This window comes from Oncorhynchus gorbuscha, linkage group LG10 (assembly GCF_021184085.1).
Source record: "Oncorhynchus gorbuscha isolate QuinsamMale2020 ecotype Even-year linkage group LG10, OgorEven_v1.0, whole genome shotgun sequence".
Classification (NCBI taxonomy): Eukaryota; Metazoa; Chordata; class Actinopteri; order Salmoniformes; family Salmonidae; genus Oncorhynchus; species Oncorhynchus gorbuscha.
Window position 1 is genome coordinate 63710938 of NC_060182.1, and position 24295 is coordinate 63735232.

At 41.1% G+C, this 24295-nt stretch overlaps 2 protein-coding genes across 2 annotated transcripts; both read left to right on the top strand.

Moving 5' to 3' along the window:
- The first annotated feature begins 234 nt into the window (after positions 1-234).
- LOC124046341 (cell cycle control protein 50A-like) lies at positions 235-15561 on the top strand. Its single transcript, XM_046366613.1, has 7 exons — positions 235-726; positions 891-1010; positions 12706-12813; positions 13123-13210; positions 13519-13662; positions 13747-13956; positions 14263-15561. The coding sequence occupies exons 1-7, from the start codon at positions 478-480 to the stop codon at positions 14454-14456; spliced, it is 1113 nt and encodes a 370-aa protein (XP_046222569.1). The 5' UTR covers positions 235-477; the 3' UTR covers positions 14457-15561.
- Positions 15562-15974: 413 nt separating this feature from the next.
- On the top strand, positions 15975-24295 carry LOC124045226 (cytochrome c oxidase subunit 7A2, mitochondrial-like). The gene is made up of 4 exons (XM_046364500.1): positions 15975-16131; positions 19125-19214; positions 23771-23855; positions 24077-24295. The coding sequence occupies exons 1-4, from the start codon at positions 16114-16116 to the stop codon at positions 24130-24132; spliced, it is 249 nt and encodes an 82-aa protein (XP_046220456.1). The 5' UTR covers positions 15975-16113; the 3' UTR covers positions 24133-24295.

The following is a 24295-nucleotide window of genomic DNA, read 5'->3' on the forward strand; positions in this document are numbered from 1 at the left end:
CCTGAAACACGGAGAGACACATTGAAGTGATCAATTCAAAATTATTGATTACACTGTTGTATAGGATTTATACAATCCTTGAACATTTTCTGTTCGAATGACTTCATAGTTTCGAACCTCTGCCTCAGGAAAAAAAATTCGGATGAATTTAGCCTCATTGGCTAGTGAGTGTCTTTTTAAATTTTTTTTGCATAAAACGGACGTGCTACTCAACTGATCACGTGCAACACCATTGGTTTAGGAGCTTCCTGATTCCATCTCATCCTTAGCTGCCTACTTTCGCAGTAGATCGAAATCCTCTCCAAAGCGGATCCAAAATGTTTGTATGTTTTAAGTGATTACATTTAATGTTACGTAACATTATAGAGAAGATAACTTTCGTTTCTTAGGGAATCAATCAATCCGCTTTCTCGCGACATAGCCAGCTGTCACTATTGTTGACAGTGTGGATTATTTTGCTCGACGAGAACTGCAGCCATGATGGCGTCTAACTACAACGCTAAGGAAGAGGACGGGCACCAGCCTGCTGCTATTGGCCATGGAGGAGCAGGAACTGTCAAAAATAAAAAGCCGGACAACACTGCGTTCAAACAACAAAGACTGCCCGCTTGGCAACCGATTTTGACAGCCGGCACGGTTCTTCCTGCTTTCTTTGTCATTGGTCTCATCTTTATCCCAATCGGCATTGGCCTATTCGTGACATCAAACAACATCAAAGAGTTAGAGGTAACGTTAACCAAATAGCAAGCCAACACAACAGGAAGTAGCCAATTGATTGTGTATGTATGTGTTAGCTCTGTTTGGCTAGCTATCTTTCAGTTCTTGTCTGTATTTAGTGTATAACACTTATTTATATACGCATACGTGTCATTGCTCATTTTACTTTACAGATCGATTACACTGGTGTTGACATGTCAAGTCCGTGCTATAATTGCTCTCAAAGCTACAGTTGGAACAGCACAAAGCCATGTACCTGCTCTGTTCCCTTCTCTCTGGATCAACCATTTGAGGTAAGCTGAGCAGAACCTGCAACCTTTACGGTCCCCAAACTACTGTATAATCACAGTTAAAAGTGTAGGCTAATCATTCAATAATTGATGTTAGTGTTTGCAGAGCAAATCAAAGTTTATTTGTCCCATGCGCTGAATACAACTGGTGTAGACCTTACAGTGAAATGCTTACTTACAGGCCCTAACCAACAGTGTGATTTTAAAGTAAGAAATGGGTATTAGTTGAACAATAGATAAGTAAAGAAATAAAAACAACAGCAAAAAGACAGTGAAACACAACAGTAGCAATGCTATATACAGGCACCGGTTAGTTGGGCTAATTTAGGTAGTATGTACATGTAGGTATGGTTAAAGTGACTATGCATATATGATAGACAGAGTAGCAGCAGTGTAAAAGAGGGGGGTTGGGGGTGGGACAATGCAAATATTCCAGGCAGCCATTTGATTACTTGTTCAGGAGTCTTATGTTTTCGGGGTAAAAACTGTCTAAGACTTTTGGTACTAGACTTGGCGCTCCGGTACCGCTTGCCATGTGGTAGTAGAGAGAACATTCTATAGGCTGTCTTGTCGGTGGTCAGGCCTACCACTGTTGTGTCTTTTGCAAACTTAATGATGGTGTTGGAGTTGTGCCTGACCATGCAGCTGTGGGTTAACAGGGAGTACAGGAGGGGAATGAGCACGCACCCCTGAGGGGCTCCAGTGATGAGGATCAAAGTGGCAGATGTTTTGCTCCCTACCCTCACCACCTGGGGGCAGCCTGTCAGGAAGTCCAGGATCAAGTTGCAGAGGGAGGTGTTTAGTCCCAGGATCCTTAGCTTAGTGATGAGCTTTGAGGGTCCTATGGTGTTAAACACTGAGCTGTAGTCAATGAATAGCATTCTCACGTAGGTGTTCCTTTTGTCCAGGTGGGAAAGGGCAGTGTGGATTCAATAGATTGCATCATCTGGATCTGTTTGGGCGGTATGCAAATTGGAGTGGGTCTAGAGTTTCTGGGGTAATGGTGTTAATGTGAGCCATTACCAGACTTTCAAAGCACTTCATGGCTGTGCACTTTAGTGCTGTAGTCATTTAGGCAGGTTGCGTTAGTGTTTTTGGGCACAGGGGACTATGGTGGTCTGCTTGAAACATGTTGGTATTACAGACTCAATCAGGGACATGTTGAAAATGTCAGTGAGGACACCTGCCAGTTGGTCAGCATATGGCCGGAGCACACGTCCTGGTAATCCGTCTGGCCCCATGGCCTTGTGAATGTTGACCTGTTTAAAGGTCTTACTCGCGTCGGCTACGGAGAGCGTGATCCAGAACAGCTGATGCTCTCATGCATGCCTCAGTATTGCTTGCCTCAAAGCGAGCATAGAAGGGATTTAGCTCGTCTGGTAGGCTCGTTTCACTGGGCAGCTCGCGGCTGCGCTTCCCTTTGTAGTTTGCAAGCCCTGCCACCAATGTCCAGCCATTGTTGTTCCAAACACTCACTACCCATTGGGCACAAGACATGATGAAGTCTTCTTTACTGGTTGAAAACTGGTCAGGATGTCTTATAACCAGATCCCGTTGTTGCAGATTTCAAAGTGCTATGTGTTCTCTTATGCAAAATTCTCTATAGGGCAGAATTGGAAAACCTTACTGATCACACACAAATAAGGGGGGAGGAGGACTGATTTCCCCCAGTCCACAACAATGCATAAACCACATCAGGGAACCATTTGAGAGAATCTGAGAAATGTAGTTTTTTTATTTTTATAGTTATTCTTTAATTCAGGTGTGTACCAGCCACACAGTGCACTAGTGATGATGTTCTCAAAACAAATGGCTACTGGATTTCTGCAAATAATTATGAATCTGTCAGGTAGGCAAATCTACTTTTAATTGCCATTCCATCTACCTGAAAATGCTAAGGCCATCATTAGCATTGGTAACGACTACACAGTGGTAGACGTATAGGCCTTACGCGCACCTTACACAGCAGGGTTCGATATTCAGGTATATTTGCCAGTGCCAACTGAAAGCTACTGGCCCGAAAGGAAAAAACTAAATATATATTCTTGATCCATCCTGCCATGGGTCAAGATCTGACAGGAAAGCAAATGATATGTGCACCATTTCAATAGCAGGTGATTTATATTTAATTTGCGGGCTGATCAAGTAGCCTATACAGGGCTACCTTTTTGTATTTTATTTTATATACATTTTATATTTGTTTTAATAGCAAATACTGTTGACGAACCACATTCCGTACAAATTTGCGCAACCGCGGCATTCAAACGAGGCTGCAATGAAAACTAATGGGACTCTATCAACTGTGTTGGCATCAAAATATGGGGTGTGAACTACATTTCTATTCAAGCATTAATCGACATGGTAATGGCCCGATAGTATTGTAGAAAAACTGACCCCTCCGACGCTGTACATTAAATTGTGGCGTGTCATGACATAACGTGTAACTCATTCTGTGTCGTACAGCCTCCCTCCACCAGGTGTAGCACTTCTCTCACTGAATGCAGTCATTTTTTGCGTCATCACTGCAAGCCATCATGACTCTCAAAAAGCTGCAACAGCCGCCGTTTACTTCTGAAAACTTTAGCGCCGCCCCAAAAATATGACTCAAATTTGACACAACTTCAAATAGGTATGTAATGACACATTATATTTTTTACAATTGTATTTCACCTTTATTTAACCAGGTAGGCAAGTTGAGAACAAGTTCTCATTTACAATTGTGACCTGGCCAAGATGAAGCAAAGCAGTTCGACACAGAGTTACACATGGCGTAAAACAAACATGCAGTCAATAATACAGTATAAACAAGTCTACATACAATGTGAGCAAATGAGGTGAGAAGGGAGGTAAAGGCAAACAAGGCCATGGTGGCAAAGTAAATACAATATAGCAAGTAAAACACTGGAATGGTAGTTTTGCAATGGAAGAATGTGCAAAGTAGAAATAAAAATAATGGGGAGCAAAATTAATTAAATACAGTTGGGAAAGAGGTAGTTGTTTGGGCTAAATTATAGGTGGGCTATGTACAGGTGCAGTAATCTGTAAGATGCTCTGACAGTTGGTGCTTAAAGCTAGTGAGGGAGATAAGTGTTTCCAGTTTCAGAGATTTTTGTAGTTCGTTCCAGTCACTGGCAGCAGAACTGGAAGGAGAGGCGGCCAAAGAAAGAATTGGTTTTGGGGGTGACGAGAGATATACCTGAATATATATCAACTCTTTATAGTGTTTTATTTACTTTTTAGACGTGAAATAGTTGGACGGATCGGGATCCCCACACGGCTGATCTCCCTCTTTCTCTATCACGCAGTAGGTTTCGCTTCCCCACCCGCCATTTTGAAAAAGACCCTACGGAGCGCATTGCCTTCAATTATGCAGAGGCGGGCAGCGTCAAGGTCTCGTCATTGATTTTGCTGGAAAGGGGAGAAATTGTGCTTTACAATGGTAATCATATTACAGTTGGCCTGAAAGCATTACATTTTCTTGGGCGCTAAAACAGCGCAATGTACAGAAATAAGTTAGCTCACAGTAGAAGGAACCCCCCCCAAATGTATGGGAACAAAAAAGTATGCGTTACCACTTTAAGAGTAATGTATCTTTTAATAAGCCTACACAATGGCATTTATGTATTGACATTATTTTACATTCTAAACATTATTTTTACATTACAAAAATGTGGGCAATGCCGGACTACATGCTCCCGACACACATCATCAATCAAATGTATTTATAATGCCCTTTTTACATCAGCAGATGTCAAAGTGAAAAACACACTAATAAAGTCTGTCCTTGTGGTAGCGAATCAGTCTCCCTAATTTTAGATGTTGAGTTTAGGGCTGTCCCCGATCAACAAAAAAAACCTTGGTCGATCGAAAAGAAGCCACCAACCCTTGACGTCAATGTCAGATTTTTCTTTTCACTGAATATCCTTCAGGATATTGGTTAGGCTACAATGAGGCTGTGGAATAATGTAGCCAAAAAAAATAAGGAGTAAGCCTACTTTGCTCAATTGCGTACAGTATAGGCAGCAACTCCAAACACCCGCAGAGGTTGTGAAATACAGTATGAACAGAACACTCACATGTTGCGGTTCATTTATTGTTTAATTATTCAAGGGCCCCCTTCATTTATTTTTAATGTTATAAGTGAAATGCTTGAACTAATTTAATTATTTAGAGAGATCGATATAGAAGTAGCAATTGAAGAGAACTCTTTGGAGATTATGGGGCAATTATCAGACCAAATGTGGACACAACAGTTCACCTGATACAAGACTAAAGTTGGAAATGTATCAATATCACAGGCCTGCGCTTTGCACTAATAAAAAAAATACATCAAATGTATTATAATCCACATTATAGGTAATGATTTACAGTGGAGCAAAAAAGTATGTAGTCAGCCACCAATTGTGCAAGTTCTCCCACTTAAGAAGATGAGGCCTGTTATTTTCATCATAGGTACACTTCAACTATGACAGACAAAATTAGACAAAAAAATCACACTGTAGGATTTTTAATGAATTTATTAGCAAATTATGGTGGAAAATAAGTATTTGGTCACCTACAAACAAGCAAGATTTCTGGCTCTTACAGACCTGTAACTTCTTCTTTTAGAGGCTCCTCTGTCCTCCACTCGTTACCTGTATTGATGGCATCTGTTTGAACTTGTTATCAGTATAAAAGACACCTGTCCACAACCTCAAACAGTCACACTCCAAACTCTACTATGGCCAAGACCAAAGAGCTGTCAAAGGACACCAGAAACAAAATTGTAGACCTGCACCAGGCTGGGAAGACTGAATCTGCAATAGGTAAGCAGCTTGGTTTGAAGAAATCAACTGTGGGAGCAATTATTAGGAAATGGAAGACATACAAGACCACTGATAATCTCCCTCGATCTGGGGCTCCACGCAAGATCTCACCCCGTGGGGTCAAAATGATCGCAAGAACGGTGAGCAAAAATCCCAGAACCACATGGGGAGACCTAGTGAATGACCTACAGAGAGCTGGGACCAAAGTAACAAAGCCTACCATCAGTAACACACTACGCCGCCAGGGACTCAAATCCTGCAGTGCCAGACGTGTCCCCCTGCTTTAGCCAGTACATGTCCAGGCCTGTCTGATGTTTGCTAGAGAGCATTTGGATGTTCCAGAAGAAGATTGGGAGAATGTCATATGGTCAGATGAAACCAAAATATAACTTTTTGGTAAAAATTCAACTCGTCGGGTTTGGAGGACAAAGAATGCTGAGTTGCATCCAAAGAACACCATACCTACTGTGAAGCATGGGGGTGGAAACATCATGCTTTGGGGCTGTTTTTCTGCAAAGGGACCAGGACGACTGATCCATGGAAAGGAAAGAATGAATGGGGCCATGTATCGTGAGATTTTGAGTGAAAACCTCTTTCCATCAGCAAGGACATTGAAGATGAAACGTGGCTCGGTCTTTCAGCATGACAATGATCCCAAACACACCGCCCGGGCAACGAAGGAGTGGCTTCGTAAGAAGCATTTCAAGGTCCTGGAGTGGCCTAGCCAGTCTCCAGATCTCAATCCCATAGAAAATATTTGGAGGGAGTTGAAAGTCTGTGTTGCCCAGCAACAGCCCCAAAACATCACTGCTCTAGAGGGGATCTGCATGGAGTGGGCCAAAATACCAGCAACAGTGTGTGAAAACCTTGTGAAGACTTACAGAAAACGTTTGAGATCTGTCATTGCCAACAAAGGGTATATAATAAAGTATTGAGAAACTTTTTTATTGACCAAATACTTCTTTTCCACCATAATTTGCAAATAAATTCATTAAAAATCATACTGTGATTTTCTGGGGTTTTTTTTCTCATTTTGTCTGTCATAGTTGAAGTGTACCTATGATAACCACAGGCCTCATCTTTTTAAGTGGGGGAACTTGCACAATTGGTGGCTGACTAAATACTTTTTTGCCCCACTGTATATACAGTTGAAGTCGGAAGTTTACATACACCTTAGCCAAATACATTTAAACTCAGTTTTTCACAATTCCTGACATTTAATCCTAGTAAAAAAATCCCTGTTTTAGGTCAGTTAGGATCACCACTTTTATTTTAAGAATGTGAAATGTCAGAATTATAGTGTGATTTCTTTCATCACATTCCCAGTGGGTCAGAAGTTTACGTACACTCAACTAGTATTTGCTCGCATTGCCTTTAAATTGTTTGACTTGGGTCAAATGTTTCTGGTAGCCTTCCACAAGCTTCCCACAATAAGTTGGGTGAATTTTGACCCAGTCCTCCTGACAGAGCTGGTGTAACTGAGTCAGGTTTGTAGGCCTTGCTCGCACAAGCTTTTTCAGTTCTGCTCACAAATGTTCTATAGGATTGAGGTCAGGGCTTTGTGATGGCCACTCCAATTCCTTGACTTTGTTGTCCTTAAACCATTTTGCCACAACTTTGGAAGTATGCTTAGAGTCATTGTCCATTTGAAAGATCCATTTGCAACCGAGCTGTAACTTCCTGATTGATGTCTTGAGATGTTGCTTCAATATATCCACATAATTGTATTTCCTCATGATGCCATCTATTTTGTGAAGTGCACCCGTCCCTCCTGCAGCAAAGCACCCTCACAACATGTGTGCTTCACAGTTGGGATGGTGTTCTTCAGCTTGTAAGCATCCCCCTTTTCTCTCCAAATATAACGATGGTCATTATGGCCAAACAGTTATATTATTGTTTCATCAGACCAGAGGATATTTCTCCAAAAAGTACGATTTTTGACCCCATGTGCAGTTGCAAACCGTAGTCTGGCTTTTTAATGCCGCTTTTGGAGCAGTGGCTTCTTCCTTGCTGAGCGGCCTTTCAGGTTATGTTGATATAAGACACGTTTTACTGTGGATATAGATACTTTTGTGCCTGTTTTCTCCAGCATCTTCACAAGGTCCTTTGCTGTTGTTCTGGGATTGATTTGCACCAAAGTATGTTCATCTCCAGGAGACAGAATTTGTCTCCTTCCTGAGTGGTATGACGGCTGCGTGGGCCCATGGTGTTTATACTTGCATATTATTGTTTGTACAAATGAACGTGGTACCTTCAGGCGTTTGAAAATTGCTCGCAAGGATGAACCAGACAGGTCATGGCTGATTTTTATTTCTTTTTATTTTCCCATGATGTCAAGCAAAGAGGCACTGAGTTTGAAGGTAGTCCTTGAAGTGCATCATACAGGTACACCTCCAATTGACTCAAATGATGTCATGGCTTTAGAAGCTTCTGATAGGCTAATTGACATCATTTTCTGGAATTTTCCAAGCTGTTTAAGGGCACAGTCAACTTAGTGTATGTAAACATCTGACCCACTGGAATTGTGATGCAATGAATTGTACCGTAATTTTTGGACTATTAAGCGCACCTGAATATAAACCGCACCCACTGAATTATTAAAAAATATGTATTTTGTACATAAATAAGCCGCAGGTGCCTACCGGTACATTGAAACAAATTAACTTTACACAGCCTTTAAACGAAACACGGCTTGAAACAAATTAAACAGTAGCCTACCAAGTAAGTCATTGGTCACTATCTTCCTCCTCCAGTGCACTGAAACCACTGAAGTCATCTCCTTCGGTGTCTGAGTTGAATAGCCTCAGAATTGCTTCATCCGATGTTGGATCGTTTTCATTGTCGCTCTCGTCACTTTCATCCGGAGGCAAATTCCCCGCTGAGCTCATGCTGCCCCTTCAACACGCAGCAGTCCAGCTTTTCGAAACCCATTGATGATAGTGGATTTTTTGACAATGCTCCACGCTGTCAGGACCCACTGACAGACTTGACCGTAAGTGGACTTCGCATGCGGCCCGTTTTAGTGAAGGATTTCTCCCCACTTGTCATCCAAGCCTCCCACTGAACACGGACCACCACCTTAAATGCACGATTTACACTGATGTCGAGTGGCTGCAAATACTTTGTTGTGCCCCCAGGAATCACAGCTGGAATTGAGTTTGTCCTCTTGATGGCTTCTTTCACAGAATCTGTTATGTGGGCCCTCATGCTGTCCAACACGAGCAATGCCTTGTTCTTGTGAAAAAATCTTCCCGGTCGCTTGCCATAACACTCCGTATGCCATTCATGCATTAGGCCTTCCGTCATCCATCCTTTCTTGTTGACTTTCATAATTCCTCTCTGGAATTTTTCTTTTGGCATCGTCATGCGTTTAAAAATCAACATCTGTGGAAGCTTTTCTCCCGATGCCGTGCAGCTCAGAACACCGGTGAAGTGTTTTTTTTTTTTTCATGCCCAGTTGTTTTCAGCGTGACGGATGATTCGCCTTTCCTGTTGACAGTCCGAAAGAGAGGCAGGTCAAACGTCAGAGGAACCTCATCCATATTTATGATGACGTGCGGACCGATGGAATGCTCCTCTATCTTTGCATCTGTGAATTTGCGGAAGTTTGAAGCTTTTTCCTCGTAGTCGTGAGGGAGCTCCTGACACAGACTTGTCCGTACCCTGATGGACAGGCCTTTACGTCTCAAATCTTAGACTCCACGATGGTCCACCTCTAAAATCCTCAAAATTAATTGCGGTGGCGATTGTTTTGGGTTTCAGTCGGATCTGCACAGTTGAAACACCTCTGCTCTCTCTGTGTTGACCCAGTCTTCAAGCTCATTTTTAGTTCGGCGCATCTGCTTTTCTTCCCTCAAAGCTTTTGTTGTCAGTTTGAGTCAGTTCCTCACGCTGCTGTTTCCAACGTCTTATCATCGACTCATTAAGGCCAAGCTCCCGTGCAACAGCTCGATTTCCTTTTCCAACAGCCAGATCGATCGCCTTCAACTTGAAAGCTGCATCATATGCATTTCTCCGTGTCTTTGCCATGATGGTGACAAAATGACTACCGTAATTAGAATGATGGGAAGTTTGAGCGATTTACGTCACATTATGTGACTGTGCTCAGTTTTTTGGCAGCATGAATCTTGTGAAAGCTGGAAAGAACCATAAATTAGCAGTGTCATTGTATAAACCGCAAGGTTCAAAGCGTGGGGAAAAAAAGTAGCGGCTTACAGTCCAGAAATTACGGTAAGTGGAATAATTTGTCTAAACAATTGTTGGAAAATTTACGTGTCATGCACAAAGTAGATGTCCTAACCAACTTGCCGAAACTATAGTTTGTTAACAAGAAATGTGTGGAGTGGTTGAAAAACAGTTTTAATGACTCCAACCTAACAGTCCTAGAAAAATGATTGCTTGAGAAATATGCCCATTACTCACCAAATATGGATAGCTGGAAAACTACCTTAATTTACTCCCGTTACAGCCAGTATGGGGACTTCCAAAAAGGAGACATAACAATGTACAGTCAACTGGAAAAAATCCTATTTTGTATCTCTAATTTTAAACCACTCATTACTTCCACGTACAGGTCGAAGTCTACAACAGCTCCGTACATTAGAGGTGCAGAAGATGCAGTTTCTCAGTTGGTTGTAATTTTTATTTATTTAGACCTTTTGGGGATGTACATACCGGGTGTAATGGGAGTAAATTTAAGATGGTTGCTCAGTGAAACGCCATATTTGGTGAGTAACGAATGCATTTTCACATTTCTAATGCTTCCAGAGCTGTCTAATGGGTGTTTGAATCGGGGATTCCATACTCATCATCGTTGACATCTAACACTCAGACTGGGCAACTAACATTTATTGTCCATTTAGTTACTCTTTATTGGCTCGGTATAGAAATACTTGTAATGTTCACCCATTTTGAATGTTATATTGTTTTTGTGCATGTCTCAGCAATATTCTGTTGATTCCCTGGGTCATTTCATGTGTGTCTGAGTTATTGGCGTTCAAGCAGGCAGAAAACTGCCCGGTATGACGTAGCACCGTGATAAAGTTACTCACTACACTGGAAGTTAAAAGGAATAGGAATTTTAGATCACAAAAATGTGTATAATACTGCCTGATGTCATAACTCGGGAGGATATCTTCTCTTGAATGAGCCTATTGATCATATTTTTTGCAATATTCCTACCTTGAGAAATGGGTCATTTAACAGAGGGTCTAGCACATTTTTCCTATCATCTGCCTCTTTAGTCCAGCGTGAATTGCATGGTGCCATTGCCAAAGATATTATTGAAAGGAGATAATGATGGAATCCAATGAATTAACATATAATGCCCCACCCAGCACTGTTAACCAATCGTGTTCATGTTGTCATTATTCATCACATGGTTGCTAAGATAATCGTCACGCAATCCCTTCACAAAGTGCCTTAGGGAAGTATTCAGACCCCTTGACTTTATCCACATTTTGTTATGTTACGGCCTTAACCTAAATTAAATAACAAAAAAAATATCAGCGATCTACAGTGGTACACACAGTATCCCATAATGACGAAACGAAAAAAGGTTTTTAGAAATGTTTGCAAATCTATTAAAAAGAGAACCGATGCCTTATTTACAAAAGTATTCAGACCCTTTGCTATGAGACTTGAAATTGAGCTCCGGTGCATTCTGTGTTCCATTGATCATCCTTGAAACATTTCTAGAACTTCATTGGTGTTCACCTGTGATAAATTCAATTGATTGGACATGATTTGGAAAGGCACACACCGGTCTATATAAGGTCTCACAGTTGACAGTGCATGTCAGAGCAAAAACCAAGCCATGAGGTCGAAGGATTTGTCCGTAGAGCTCAGACAGGATTGTGTCGAGGAACAGATCTGGGGAAGGGTACCAAGAAATGTACGCAGCATTGAAAGTCCCCAAGAACACAATAGCCTCCATCATTCTTAAATGGAAGAAGTTTTGAACCACCCGACCTGGAAAATAGCTGTGCAGCTATGCTCCCCATCCAACCTGGTGGAGCTTGAGAGAAGGAGAAACTCCCCAAGTACAGGTGTGCCAAGCTTGTAGGGTCATACCCAAGGTGGTTCAACAAAGTACTGATTAAAGGGTAGGAAATGTTATGTAAATGTTTTGTTAAAAAGAAAAATATAGATATATATAGATATATAGCTATAGATAGATTGATCGATATATATAGATATATATATAGATATCTAGCTATCGTTATGGGGTGTTGTGTGTAGATTGAGTTTTTGAACTAGTGCCCAATAGACTCCTATTCACTCTTTAAAAGGGGAGTGCTCTTTGTCCCAGAATCGCTCAGAATGCACTCTTCTGTTAGGCACATCGGTCTGCAGGTTGAACAGGGTGATAGCGTTGTAAAAATAACCTAAACAAACTAATAACCTAAATATTAACTAGCTTCGTTACATGCTTATATTGTCTTTGGTATTATTGTGTGTAGCTATGTTTGCTTGCTAGCCAGCCAGCCCATAGAGAGAGCATTGTATTGTGGATGTTGTAGTCGACTTGAGCTGCAACAGATTTATTTTTTATTTTTTTCCCCCAATGCTAAAATGAAGAAAAAATTGTTTGCAGTGTTTTTTTAACACAATAAATTAAAATGGGTGTTTTTTTTCTTTTCTTTTATTAGTCAGGCTCTTTTCTCAGAATTGATCATTACTATTTAAAACATTGTGTTGAAAGTTATTTCACAAACACAGCTTTTATAGGAGGATGTTATTGATTGCAGGAATTCCTTTAGACTCACCCAACCCCCTGCTCTTTCATCTTAGGGTTGCAATGTTGTTGCATTGTCTTATGAAGTCCTACTCTCTCATCCGATGAATAACTAAACTAATTCATTGGTCCTTAATCTGCAATTCTTCCCCTCTAGAGCAACGTGTTCATGTACTACGGATTGTCAAACTTCTATCAGAATCACAGACGCTATGTGAAGTCCAGAGATGACAGCCAGTTGAATGGAGACAAAGCTTCTCTGAAGGTATGTTTACAGGTGCACTTAGTAGAGAGAACATAGGCCTACATCCATTCAATGTGGTCCTTCTGTAGCTCAGTGGTCCTTCTGTAGCTCAGTTGGTAGAGCATGGCGCTAGTAACGCCAGGGTAGTGGGTTCGATTCCTGGGACCACCCATACGTAGAATGTATGCACACATGACTGTAAGTCGCTTTGGATAAAAGCGTCTGCTAAATGGCATATATTATTATTATATATATTATTCAATGTAATGGTTAATTGTTTTGATCTCAACAACGTGCAGTTGCACTGAAACTTCTTGACACTCTTTACAGAGCCCCAGCAAGGAATGTGAGCCGTACCGCACCAGTGACGAAAAGCCTATCGCTCCATGTGGTGCAATCGCCAACAGCCTCTTCAATGGTAAGACCAGAGGGATACATTTTCTCTTAGCAAATAGTTGTCCCATTTCCAGTACAGGAGTCAAGTAAAAATAATTCACACTAATGCTCAACCACAATCTTATATTTTCCTGTACTTACTTACAATGCTATTTAGATACGTGTCTGCCAATTTGGGCCAACCCTTGTATATGGAGTCTTGTCTGCTTTTTTTTTTTTCAGGTTGAAGTGGTTTTGCTTTAGTTTACCATGTAGCACATCACTGTTAGTCTACTACTTAAGAGACCTGTCTTGCTGTTGATTGCTGTGTGGTACTGTTTTCCTCATCAGACACTCTGGAGCTGTATTACATTGACCCCAATGGCTCCAGAACTGCGATTCCTCTGGTGAAGAAGGGTATTGCATGGTGGACAGACAAGCATGTGAAGTTTAGGAACCCTGGTGGAAATGACAACCTCACTGTAGTTTTCCAAGGTGATTTGCATACCATGCAAAATGATACAACTGCCTAGTAGCAATCAAATTATCATGACTAACTAGGCCTTTTTCCTCCTTCAGGTACCAGCAAACCTGTCAACTGGAGGAAATCTGTCTATGATCTGGACCCTTCAGACCCTGACAACAATGGCTTCATCAATGAGGATTTCATTGTGTGGATGAGGACAGCTGCCCTGCCCACCTTCCGCAAGCTGTACCGCATCATCCATAAGAAGCCCAACATGACACCGACTCTGCCCCTAGGACAATACATCCTGGAGGTCACCTACAGTATCCTTTTGAGAACGATCGCAATAAATCACAAGAGGTTCATGGCAGGCATATAGGTTTGTAATTGAGAGAACATTGCACATGGAAGGAATAGAGACATGAGTTTGTGTTCAGTTATACACTTATTCCATTTAGGTTTACTCAATTGTAATTATATCTATGTCCAACTCCATCTTTGACAATGTTCACTATAGTTGATCTGTATAGTTTTTTTTTATAGATCACAAGTTCTACACATGATGCAAAACATTCACTGACCCATCTGTATCATTCTAGATTTCCTTTCCTTTAACCATATGTGCTCAGATTATCCCGTGCGGAGCTTCGAAGGCAGGAAGCGTATGATCCTGAGCACCATCTCCTGGATGGGTGGCAAGAACCCCTTCCTGGGCATCGCTTACATCACCGTGGGCTCAGTTTGCTTCTTCCTGGGCATCGTCCTCCTCATCATCCACCACAAATATGGCAACCGTAACCACAGTGCAGACATTCCCAGCTAAGTCTTCCTAGTATGGAGACCGTACCTCCTCCTCCCTCTGCATGTCTGGGTATAGCCACCACTGGTTTGGCCCTGCTCTGCTCTGGACTGCTTGCTGATTTTAGCCTGGATGCACTGGTCTTTGTTTGTGTTTTGTGTTGTAATGTTAGCTCACTCATCCCAACCTCCAGGGGAAGGCTGCAGTCTGGTGTTTGTTCAGAAGGTTGATACATTCGGCACATTCCAGATAGATATATTTTGTGTAGAACTGACACAATTGCTGATTCTGAGACTAGTCTGTTCTACAAAATATATTTCTAACGTTGTGCCCTCCTGAATAAGCTCAAGGTGTGTGTTGTAGAGTGAGTGACACCCTGTAAACTAATGGGATGAGACACAAGAAGGCTCTGGGAGCTTAGGATACTGTGTCTTTGTATGACATGACTGCTGAAATGGTTGCCTGTGTACCTTAAGTACATTGTGTATTTATATTTATCCATATGTTGTCTCAAAGGAGAACATGTATATTATTTGAGCAATGCTTGTCATGATGCTTGTCATAAATGTCTCTACTGAAGGATGTTTATATTTTTAACTACGTTCCACACTCATATTATGTAATATGTCCTGCTGGTGAACGTACTACTGTATTTCATTTACACACATCTGAGGCTTAAATGGGGAACAAAAACTCATAGCCATGTTGCTCTGCTTTGTTCGTAATTGAGGGCCAACCATTTTAAGGGATAAAAGCAGTCATAGATTTTACCAAATGTTCACATACAGATTGTATCGACTCTCACCACTTTGTTTGTCAATGTCTAATAGTTCAATGTATAATCAAAAACATTTTTTACAAATTTTATTTGAAGGTTTTTATGGACCAATGCTACTGACTTTGTCTCTACGATGATGCTTGACTATCAACATCTATTTCAAAACAAATGTATCTTTTCAATGTTGACCAAATGCTATGCATTTTACAAGTGTCACATTTTGTTATGCAGATCCTACATTTTTCATTTGGTCATTATTTCTTTCAAAGCTAATTCTGCCTTTTTATTCTTTAATATGGTGTTGGATAATTTACTGATATTACAGATGTTAATAAAATAAAATAAATGTTATTGTTTTGTTTTTGTTTCCCTCACCAATGGTGTTCAAAGGCAATTAAATGTAAGGACCAGTCCTTGGTCTTGCCCTATATAACAAGGTGTAATTTCCCACACACAGGGCTGCTCTCACAATTTACACATTTTAGATGTTACTGCCAGCCAGCAACCTACTGAATGTCGGGCCAGGCTTTTCTACATCTGCACGTAGAACACACAAATGCACACAGATACATGATGGACCCAATATTGATATCTGATAGATGGGAACCGATTGGTGGAGATTTCACTTCAGGACCAATGGATGGCTTAAATATACAAACTCCGCCACCCGGGGCACCGGACCATGCAAAACGATCTCGCCCATTGTCACTCAATGTAAAATGTTTGCGAGCCTTGTGCTATCGAATAAAGATCAGAGTCCAGCCTTCGCACACCAACCAATGAACAAGACCGGAAATGTAGCAATTTTCTCGCCGCAAAGAATTTTGGGATATCACCGGAAGCAGTGGCTAGGTTTTCGAAGTGTCCTTGCGCACTCACCTCGAAATAAACACGTTTGCCAAAATGTACAAGCAACTTATGGTAAGTGTTCAATATTATTTGTTCGAAATTTTCATGGCTAACGTTGCTGCAATTACCTGACATCTCAATTAATTAGCTAGCCTAGCTAGTTACATCAGGGTAGTTGGCTAACTAGCTAGCATTCTTAGGCTGCTAATGCTAGCTCTCACCGGTTAATTTAAAATGTATTGATAATCAAGGTAGACTTCTGATCTAAACACACCGTATCTTATTGTTAGTTTGATTTGCTACTAACGTTAGTAGCAAATCAATCAGGTCGACATAGTAAAAGCGTGCCCCTTAATCTCAACTACAGTGAACAAGTATTTACAGAAGTGAAAAACAGTGAGGGCAAGTGTAGAGGTCGCATAGGGGGCTACTAAAAGTCACAACATGAGAATAGTCACATTTTCATGTTTTTTTTAACAATACGTTTTTTTTTATCACAAGGTCATAAAGGTACAATCACTATGTATGCAATATCCACATAAATAGTTAGATACATCGGTACCCCAATTCTGATATACCTTCCACCAATCGGTCCCCATCCACACCAGATCTTTTTCAGAACTTTTCTTATTGGTCAAAAGACCAGAACTGGGCCACTATTTTTTTGAAAGTGAAAAACTGATAAAAGTTATCTCACACATTTATCAAGACAACAGTCCTGGTCCTCCCTACTGCCTCTGATCTGCGGACTCACTAAATACAAATGTTTTGTTTGTAAATTATGTCTGAGTGTTGGAGTGTGCCCTTGGCTATCTGTAAAAAAATATATATAAATGAATGGTGCTGTGTGGTTTGCTTAATATAAGGTGAAATTATTTATACTTCTACTTAAGTATCAAAAGTCGAAGTAAATTTGAGCAATTACATTTAATTGAGTACCTTTTCCACCACTGAGCAAAAGTAACACCTTTGTAGAGGTCATAGTAATTTCACACCATTTTGTCTCCATATATAATTTTGTCTGTAGAGGATGGTGGAAATGGATGGTTACAGTAGAGTAGGGAAGAATCTCTAAGTTCAGCCTTACATGCTGACTACACCGGGCACGTGGATGGGGATTTTTGTCCATCCACACTAGATGCAATCAGGACACGCAGGCTGAAATATCAAAATGAACTCTGAACCAACTATACTGAACAAAAATCTAAATGCAACATGCAACAATTTCAAAGATCATATGAGGAAATCAGTCAATTGAAATATTAATTTGCCCCTAATCTACGGATTTCATGACTGGGAATACAGATATGCATCTGTTGGTCACATATACCTTTAAAAAGATGGGCCTCAGGATCTCGTCATGGTATTTCTGTGCATTCAAATTGCTATAGTTTAAAATGCAGTTGTGTTTGTTGTCCATAGCTTATGCCTGCCCATACCACGCAACGCAGCCGGTGAGGTCAGCGTGTTAGGTTATTCAATATCTTCAGAGCTTGTCTGACCAGGTAATTCTTTCCTAAGGCAGTTGCAAGGGGAGAGCATACAATAGCTCTTAACGACGTGGCCATACAGGATTTGGATTCTACGATTGCCCACTCTGGAGTTAGTCATGAATCCAAAACATATTACAAATATTTGCAGCCCCATAATATTTCTGAAAATTAAGGAGCCCCAAACCCCCTAGTTCTTTTGGGTTTTGCAATATGGCTTTAGGGATTTGTGGCTTTTTATTATTCCATATAAGCTCCGAGCTCATTGTGGCCAGCACCTTTAAAAAATAGTTTTGGGTATAGCAATTGGGATATACCGTGGAAATGTAGGAATTCGAGTTGGATTTTTATAAAATGTATTCGACCCATAACTGATATTGGTAGGGTTGACCATTATGTCAGGTTTTTCTTAGTCATTTCCAATTGCCACATGAGATTTTCCTTGAGGTATGATGAGGTTGGCTTAACAGTAATTTCCTAATTTCCTAAGCATCTAAAATTATCTGTAACGATTTTAAACGGGACATTTAAGAGTAGTATTAGACAGTAGTCTTTGTAATTGGGTTCAGTTAACTTTTGCTTTAATTTAGTTTGTATCCTGAGATTAAGTAAAAATGTTAAGGACCAGTGGAATGGAAGCATCCGGTTCTGAAATTTATAAAAGCAAGTCTTCTGCACACACACTGCCTGTTTTGTCCTCTCTTTTCACTCCACTAATATTTTCATTGGCCCGGATTGAGATGGCCAGAGGTTCTATCGCAATGGCAAATAGAAGCCCCAAAAGTGGGCGCACTAGTTCCACATTTTTTTAGCCATAGTTCCACGTTTTAGTGAGGAAATATTGTGATTGGTGGCCATTCATTCTTACTGAAGCACATGGTAAAGCATACAATACTTTTACCAAAGCAAATTAAATTGCAGCCAAATCCCCATTTTCATGACGTTGCAAAGCGGTAATAGCATTTTTTGTTGTTGTGTAAGTCCGATGGGAACCCGTCAGGTCCAGGTGACTTATTATTTTGCCTTGATTTAATACCTTTTCTTTTGTTTCATTGGCACTTAGAGAGACACTCAAAGAGCTATCTCGAGAATCAAGTGTGTAATGAGTTCTTTTTTTAAAGAATGATTCAATTAAGGGAGTGTTTCCAATAGATTCTGATATAAACTAATATGTTTTTAAACACTTGGTTTATTTCATTGTCACAGGTGGCCATACCATTACTGTCATTTATTTGTGCAATTGTATGCGATGCGGCTTATCGATGTAGTTGTTGAGCTAGTATTTCACTGGCTTTTTCTACCTGATTCGTAATGTTAATGGGTCTTTCTAGAAGTAATGGGGACATTGTGTGACATTGGGGTCAATGTTTCAAAATGTTTTGAAACAAAATAAAAGTGGAATATATATACAAATGAACCCATAACAACATAAGTCTAGGACTATACATCCTTTAAGCAGGGCTCATCTACTGTATCTAGCAGAAGTAGCTATAGGCCACTAGTTGGTCCACATATTACTTCAGTAATCATTAACAAATATTTGTATCTTTTCCTGATCACCTGTTTTTTTTCCAGGGTCTTCAGCAGCTGTCCAGGCGGACTATCTCCAGTAGTGCCCGCAGACAGGTGGACAACATGGTCAAAGAGAAGCAGAAGCTCTTCCAGGTAAGGCCTGGGTCGAGGCAAACGGGTGACGATGCAGCCAAAAGTTCCCCTGAAGAGCAGTAGAAATGTGGAACTGAACACCTGTCTCCCGAAGCTCAAATACTGTTTTCAGAAGTGAACAATTCTATCCTGGTTTAGTTTTATTTCCCTAATTTGACAGTCAATATGTGTTGAATCTTGTTTGACCAGTATTGGTACGGTAATGCTAAGGTTGAAGTTGGCACTTTATTCCCAGGTTCTGGAAACAGAATCTTGTTTCCCCCCTTTGTAGCCTGAAAGATAAGTATGTGGTTGCTCATAACGTTCACTCATAGTTTGGGCTGGACTAACACATTTTTGCATGCAGTATGATACGTAAACAGGCATCAGCCAACGCAAAATCAGACTTATGGTATTGAATGCTTTTCTGATTCTTGTCTAACCTCTATGGTGTCCACAGCTGGCACTCACTCTGCCTTAAAAATCATAGAACTAAAGCAATGACTGCTTCTCTGCAATTTGTTGTTGAAGTGCATTTTAGCCTAAGAAATTCCTGACCCTTTTAAGGGCACATGTTTATGGTATGTGTTTCCGTTTGTATTAGGTTCAGTTATAACATTTCCCAAGCAGCACCTTGCTATCCAAGAGGTAGCTGAAACCCATTTTAGTTGTTTTAATTGGGGTTATATACAGTGGCTTTCACCCCCTTAGCATATTTCCTATTTTGTTGCTTTACAACCTGGAATTAAAATACATTTTGGGGTGGGGTTGAATCGTTTATTTTACAGATGCAAAATATTTTTATGAAACAAACAAGAAATAAGACAATACTGTTAATACTTTGTAGAGCCACCTTTTGCAGCAACTACAGCTGCAAATCTCTTGGGGTATGCTTCTATAAGCTTGGCACATCTAGCCACTGGGTTTTTTGCCCATTCTTCAAGGCAAAACTACTCCAGCTCCTTCAAGGTGGATGGGTTCCTTTTGGTGTACAGTAATCTTTAAGTCGTACCACAGATTCTCAATTGGATTGAGGTCTGGGCCATTCCAAGACATTTAAAATGTTTCCCCTTAAACCACTCGAGTGTTGCTTCAGCACTATGCTTAGGGTCATTATCCTGCTGGAAGGTGAACCTCCGTCCCAGTCTCAAATCTCTGGAAGACTGAAACAGGTTTCTCTCAGGAATCTCCCTGTATTTAGCACCATCCATCAGTTCTTCAATTCTGACCAGTATCCCAGTCCCTGCTGATGGAAAAACATCCCCACAGCATGATGTTGCCACCATCATGCTTCACTGTGGTGATGGTATTCTCAAGGTGATGAGAGGTGTTGGGTTTGTGCCAGACTTAACATTTTCCTTGCTGGCCAAAAAGCTCAATTTTAGTCTCATCTGACCTTCTTCCATATGTTTAGGGAGGCTCCCACATTCCTTTTGGCAAACACCAAACATGTTTGCTTATTTTTTTCTTTAAGCAAGGACTTTTCTGGCCATTCTTCCATAAAGCCCAGCTCTGTGGAGTGCTTGGCTTAAAGTGGTCCTATGGACAGATACTCCAATCTCCGCTTTGGGGCTTCAGCTCCTTCAGGGTTATCTTTGGTCTCTTTGATTAATGCCCTCCTTGCCTGGTCTGAGTTTTGGTGGGAGGCCCTCTCTTGGCAGGTTTGTTGTTGTCTCAAATCAAATCAAAGTTTATTCGTCACGTGCGCCAAATACAACAGGTCCTTAGTAAAGTGCTTACTTACAGGCTCTAACCAATAGTGCAAAAAAGGTATTCGGTGAACAAAAAGGTAAGCAAAGAAACAAAACAACAGTAAAAAGACATGCTATAAAAAGTAGCGAGGCTACATACAGGCACTGGTTAGTCAGGCTGATTGAGGTAGTAGATATGGTTAAAGTGGCTATGCATATGATGAACAGAGAGTAGCAATAGCGTAAAAGAGGGGGTGGCGGGACACAATCCAGATAGCCTGGTTAGCTAATGTGCGGGAGCACTGGTTGGCCGGCCCAATTGAGGTGCTGTCATTTAGGCAGGTTGCCTTTGTGTTCTTGGCCACAGGGACTATGGTGGTCTGCTTGAAACATGTTGGTATTACAGACTCAATCAGGGACATGTTGAAAATGTCAGTGAAGACACCTGCCAGTTGGTCAGCACATGCTCACAGTACACGTCCTGGTAATCCATCTGGCCCCGCAGTCTTATGTATGTTGACCTGTTTAAAGGTCTTACTCACGTCAGCTACGTGATCACACAGTCACCCGGAACAGCTGAAGCTCTCATGCTTGCCTCTGAGCGAGCATAGAAGCGATTTAGCTCATCTAGGAAGGCTTGTGTCACTGGGCAGCTCGCGGCTGTGCTCCCCTTTGTAGTCTGTAATAGTTTGCAAGCCCTGCCACATCCATTGAGCATCGGAGCCAGTGTAGTATGATTCAACCTTAGCCCTGTATTGATGCTTTGCCTGTTTGATGGTTCGTCGCAGGGCATAGCAGGATTTCTTGTAAGCCTCAGGGTTAGAGCCCCGTACCTTGAAAGCGGCAGCTCTACCCTTTAGCCCAGTGCGAATGTTGCCTATCATCCATGGCTTCGGGTTGGGATATGTACGTACAGTCACTGAGGACGACGTCCTCGATGTACTTATTGATAAAGCCAGTGACTGATGTGGTGTACTCCTCAATGCCATCGGAAGAATCCCAGAACATGTTCCAGTCTGTGATAGCAGAACAGTCCTGTAGTTTAGCATTTGTTTCATCTGACCACTTTTTTATAGACCGAGCCACTGGTGCTTCCTGCTTCAATTTTTGCTTGTTAGCAGGAATCAGGAGGATAGAGTTGTGGTCAGATTTACCAAATGGATGGCGAGGGATAGCTTTGTACGCGTCTCTGTGTGTAGAGTACAGGTGATCTAGAATGTTTTTCCCTCTGGTTGCACATTTAACATGTTGATAGAAATGAGGTAGAACTGATTTAAGTTTCCTGGCATTAATGTCTCCAGCCACTAGGAGTGCTGCCTCTGGGTGAGTGATTTCCTGTTTGCTTATTTCCTTATACAGCTGACTGAGTGCGGTCTTAGTGCCAGCATCTGTCTGTGGTGGTAATTAAACAGCCACGAAAAGTGTAGCTGAAAACTCTCTAGGCAAGTAGTGGCCTGCAATTTATCACAATATGCTCTACTTCAGGCGAGCAAAATCTAGAGACTTCCTTCGATTTCTTGCACCAGCTGTTGTTTACAAATATGCACAGACCAACCCCCCTCGTCTTACCGGAGTGTGCTGTTAAATCTTGTCGGTGCAGCGTATATCCCGCTAGTTGAATATCCATGTCGTCATTCAGCAGCGATTCCATGAAACATGGGACATCAAAAACTGTAATATCCTGTTGGTAGGATATTCGTGATCATACCTCGTCTAATTTATTGTCCAATGATTGCACATTTGCGAGTAGTATTGATGGTAATGGCAGCTTTCCCTCTCGCCTTCTCCCGGTCCTGACCAGGCATCCGGCTCTTTGTTCTCTGTATCTGCGTCGCTTCTTCTTGCAAATAACGGGGATGTCGGCCCTGTGGGGTGTTTGGAGAATGTCTTGTGCGTCCTCCTTGTTGTAGAAAAAATCTTAATCTAATCCGAGGTGAGTGGTCTCTGTCCTGATATCCAGAAGCTCTTTTCTGCCGTAAGATACGGTTGCAGAAACATTATCTACAAAATAAGTTACAAATAACGCGAAAACAACCCACATAATAGCACAATTAGTTGGGTGCCCATAAAACTGCTGCCTTTTCTTCCGGCACCATTTTACTGCCACCACTAACAGACCTGTACCCAGGTGCCATATTCTTTCCATTTTTTTAAATAATGGATTTAATGGTGCTCCGTGGGATGTTCAAAGTTCCTGATATTTTTTTATAACCCAACCTTGATCTGTACTTCTCTACAACTTTGTTCCTGACCTGTTTGGAGAGCTCCTTGGTCTTCATGGTGCTGCTTGCTTAGTAGTGTTGCAGTCTCTGGGGCCTTTCAGAGCAGTTGTTCTGTAATATACTGAGATCATGTGACAGATCATGGGAAACTTAAAGTCCATCTGTGTGCAATCTATTTGACTAATTGTGTGACTTCTGAAGGTAATTGGTTGCACCAGATCTTATTTAAGGGCTTCATAGCAAAGGTGTATACATATGCACTCACCACTTTCCTGTTTTTAATTTTCTAGAATTTTTTTCATTTCACTTTGCCAATTTGGACTATTTTGTGTATGTCCATTATATGAAATCCAAATAAAAATCCATTTAAATTACAAGTTGTAATGCAACAAAATAGGAAAAATGCCAAGGGGGATGAATACTTTTGCAAGGCATTGTATGTCCCACTGAATATTTGGGGCTTTGCCAGGTCTAATTATAGTGCTGTGCTGATGAATGAAATGCATCAACAAACATATTCAGGTGGTGCCATTTTTTAAAATACCACTGCCACCACCAACAGACCTGTACCCAGGCAGAATCATTTATCTTTTGGTTAATTTATGTTGCTCTAAAGGGCTTGTCAGTTTTCTGAATGCCGGATGATAATTTCCTCTTTGTGCAGGCAGATAACGGGATTCCAGTCCATCTGAAGGGAGGAGCCAAGGATGCTATTCTGTACAGGCTAACAATGGCCCTTACAGTCTTTGGTAAGTGCATTAACCTGAAATTGGGTATGTGAAATTGTACAGCCCTGATTTAACCCACCTTGACTGTAAGTGTTAATGGCATCTTTACAGCAGTTGATCAAGTAATCTTGACTAGAGTCATGGAGTCATGTCTAACCACAAACAGTGGAGTCCAATGCCAGTTTCACACACATTTCTTGCTTTGCCTGTTATTTAAAAAAATCTTTCCTATCTCTTCACAGGAAGTGGATTTGTCGTGTATGAACTCCTCAATGCAGCCATGCCCAAGAAGGCATGAGTGCCCTTGTCCATCCCTACATTAATGTTCTCTGTTGTGCAGATGTATGATCTGGGAGATTATTTGTCCTGTCAATAATGCCAATATGTTTCATGCCTGGGATCAATATTTATTGATTGTACAATTAATGTACCATAGATAATAAAACTACAATACGAAGTCA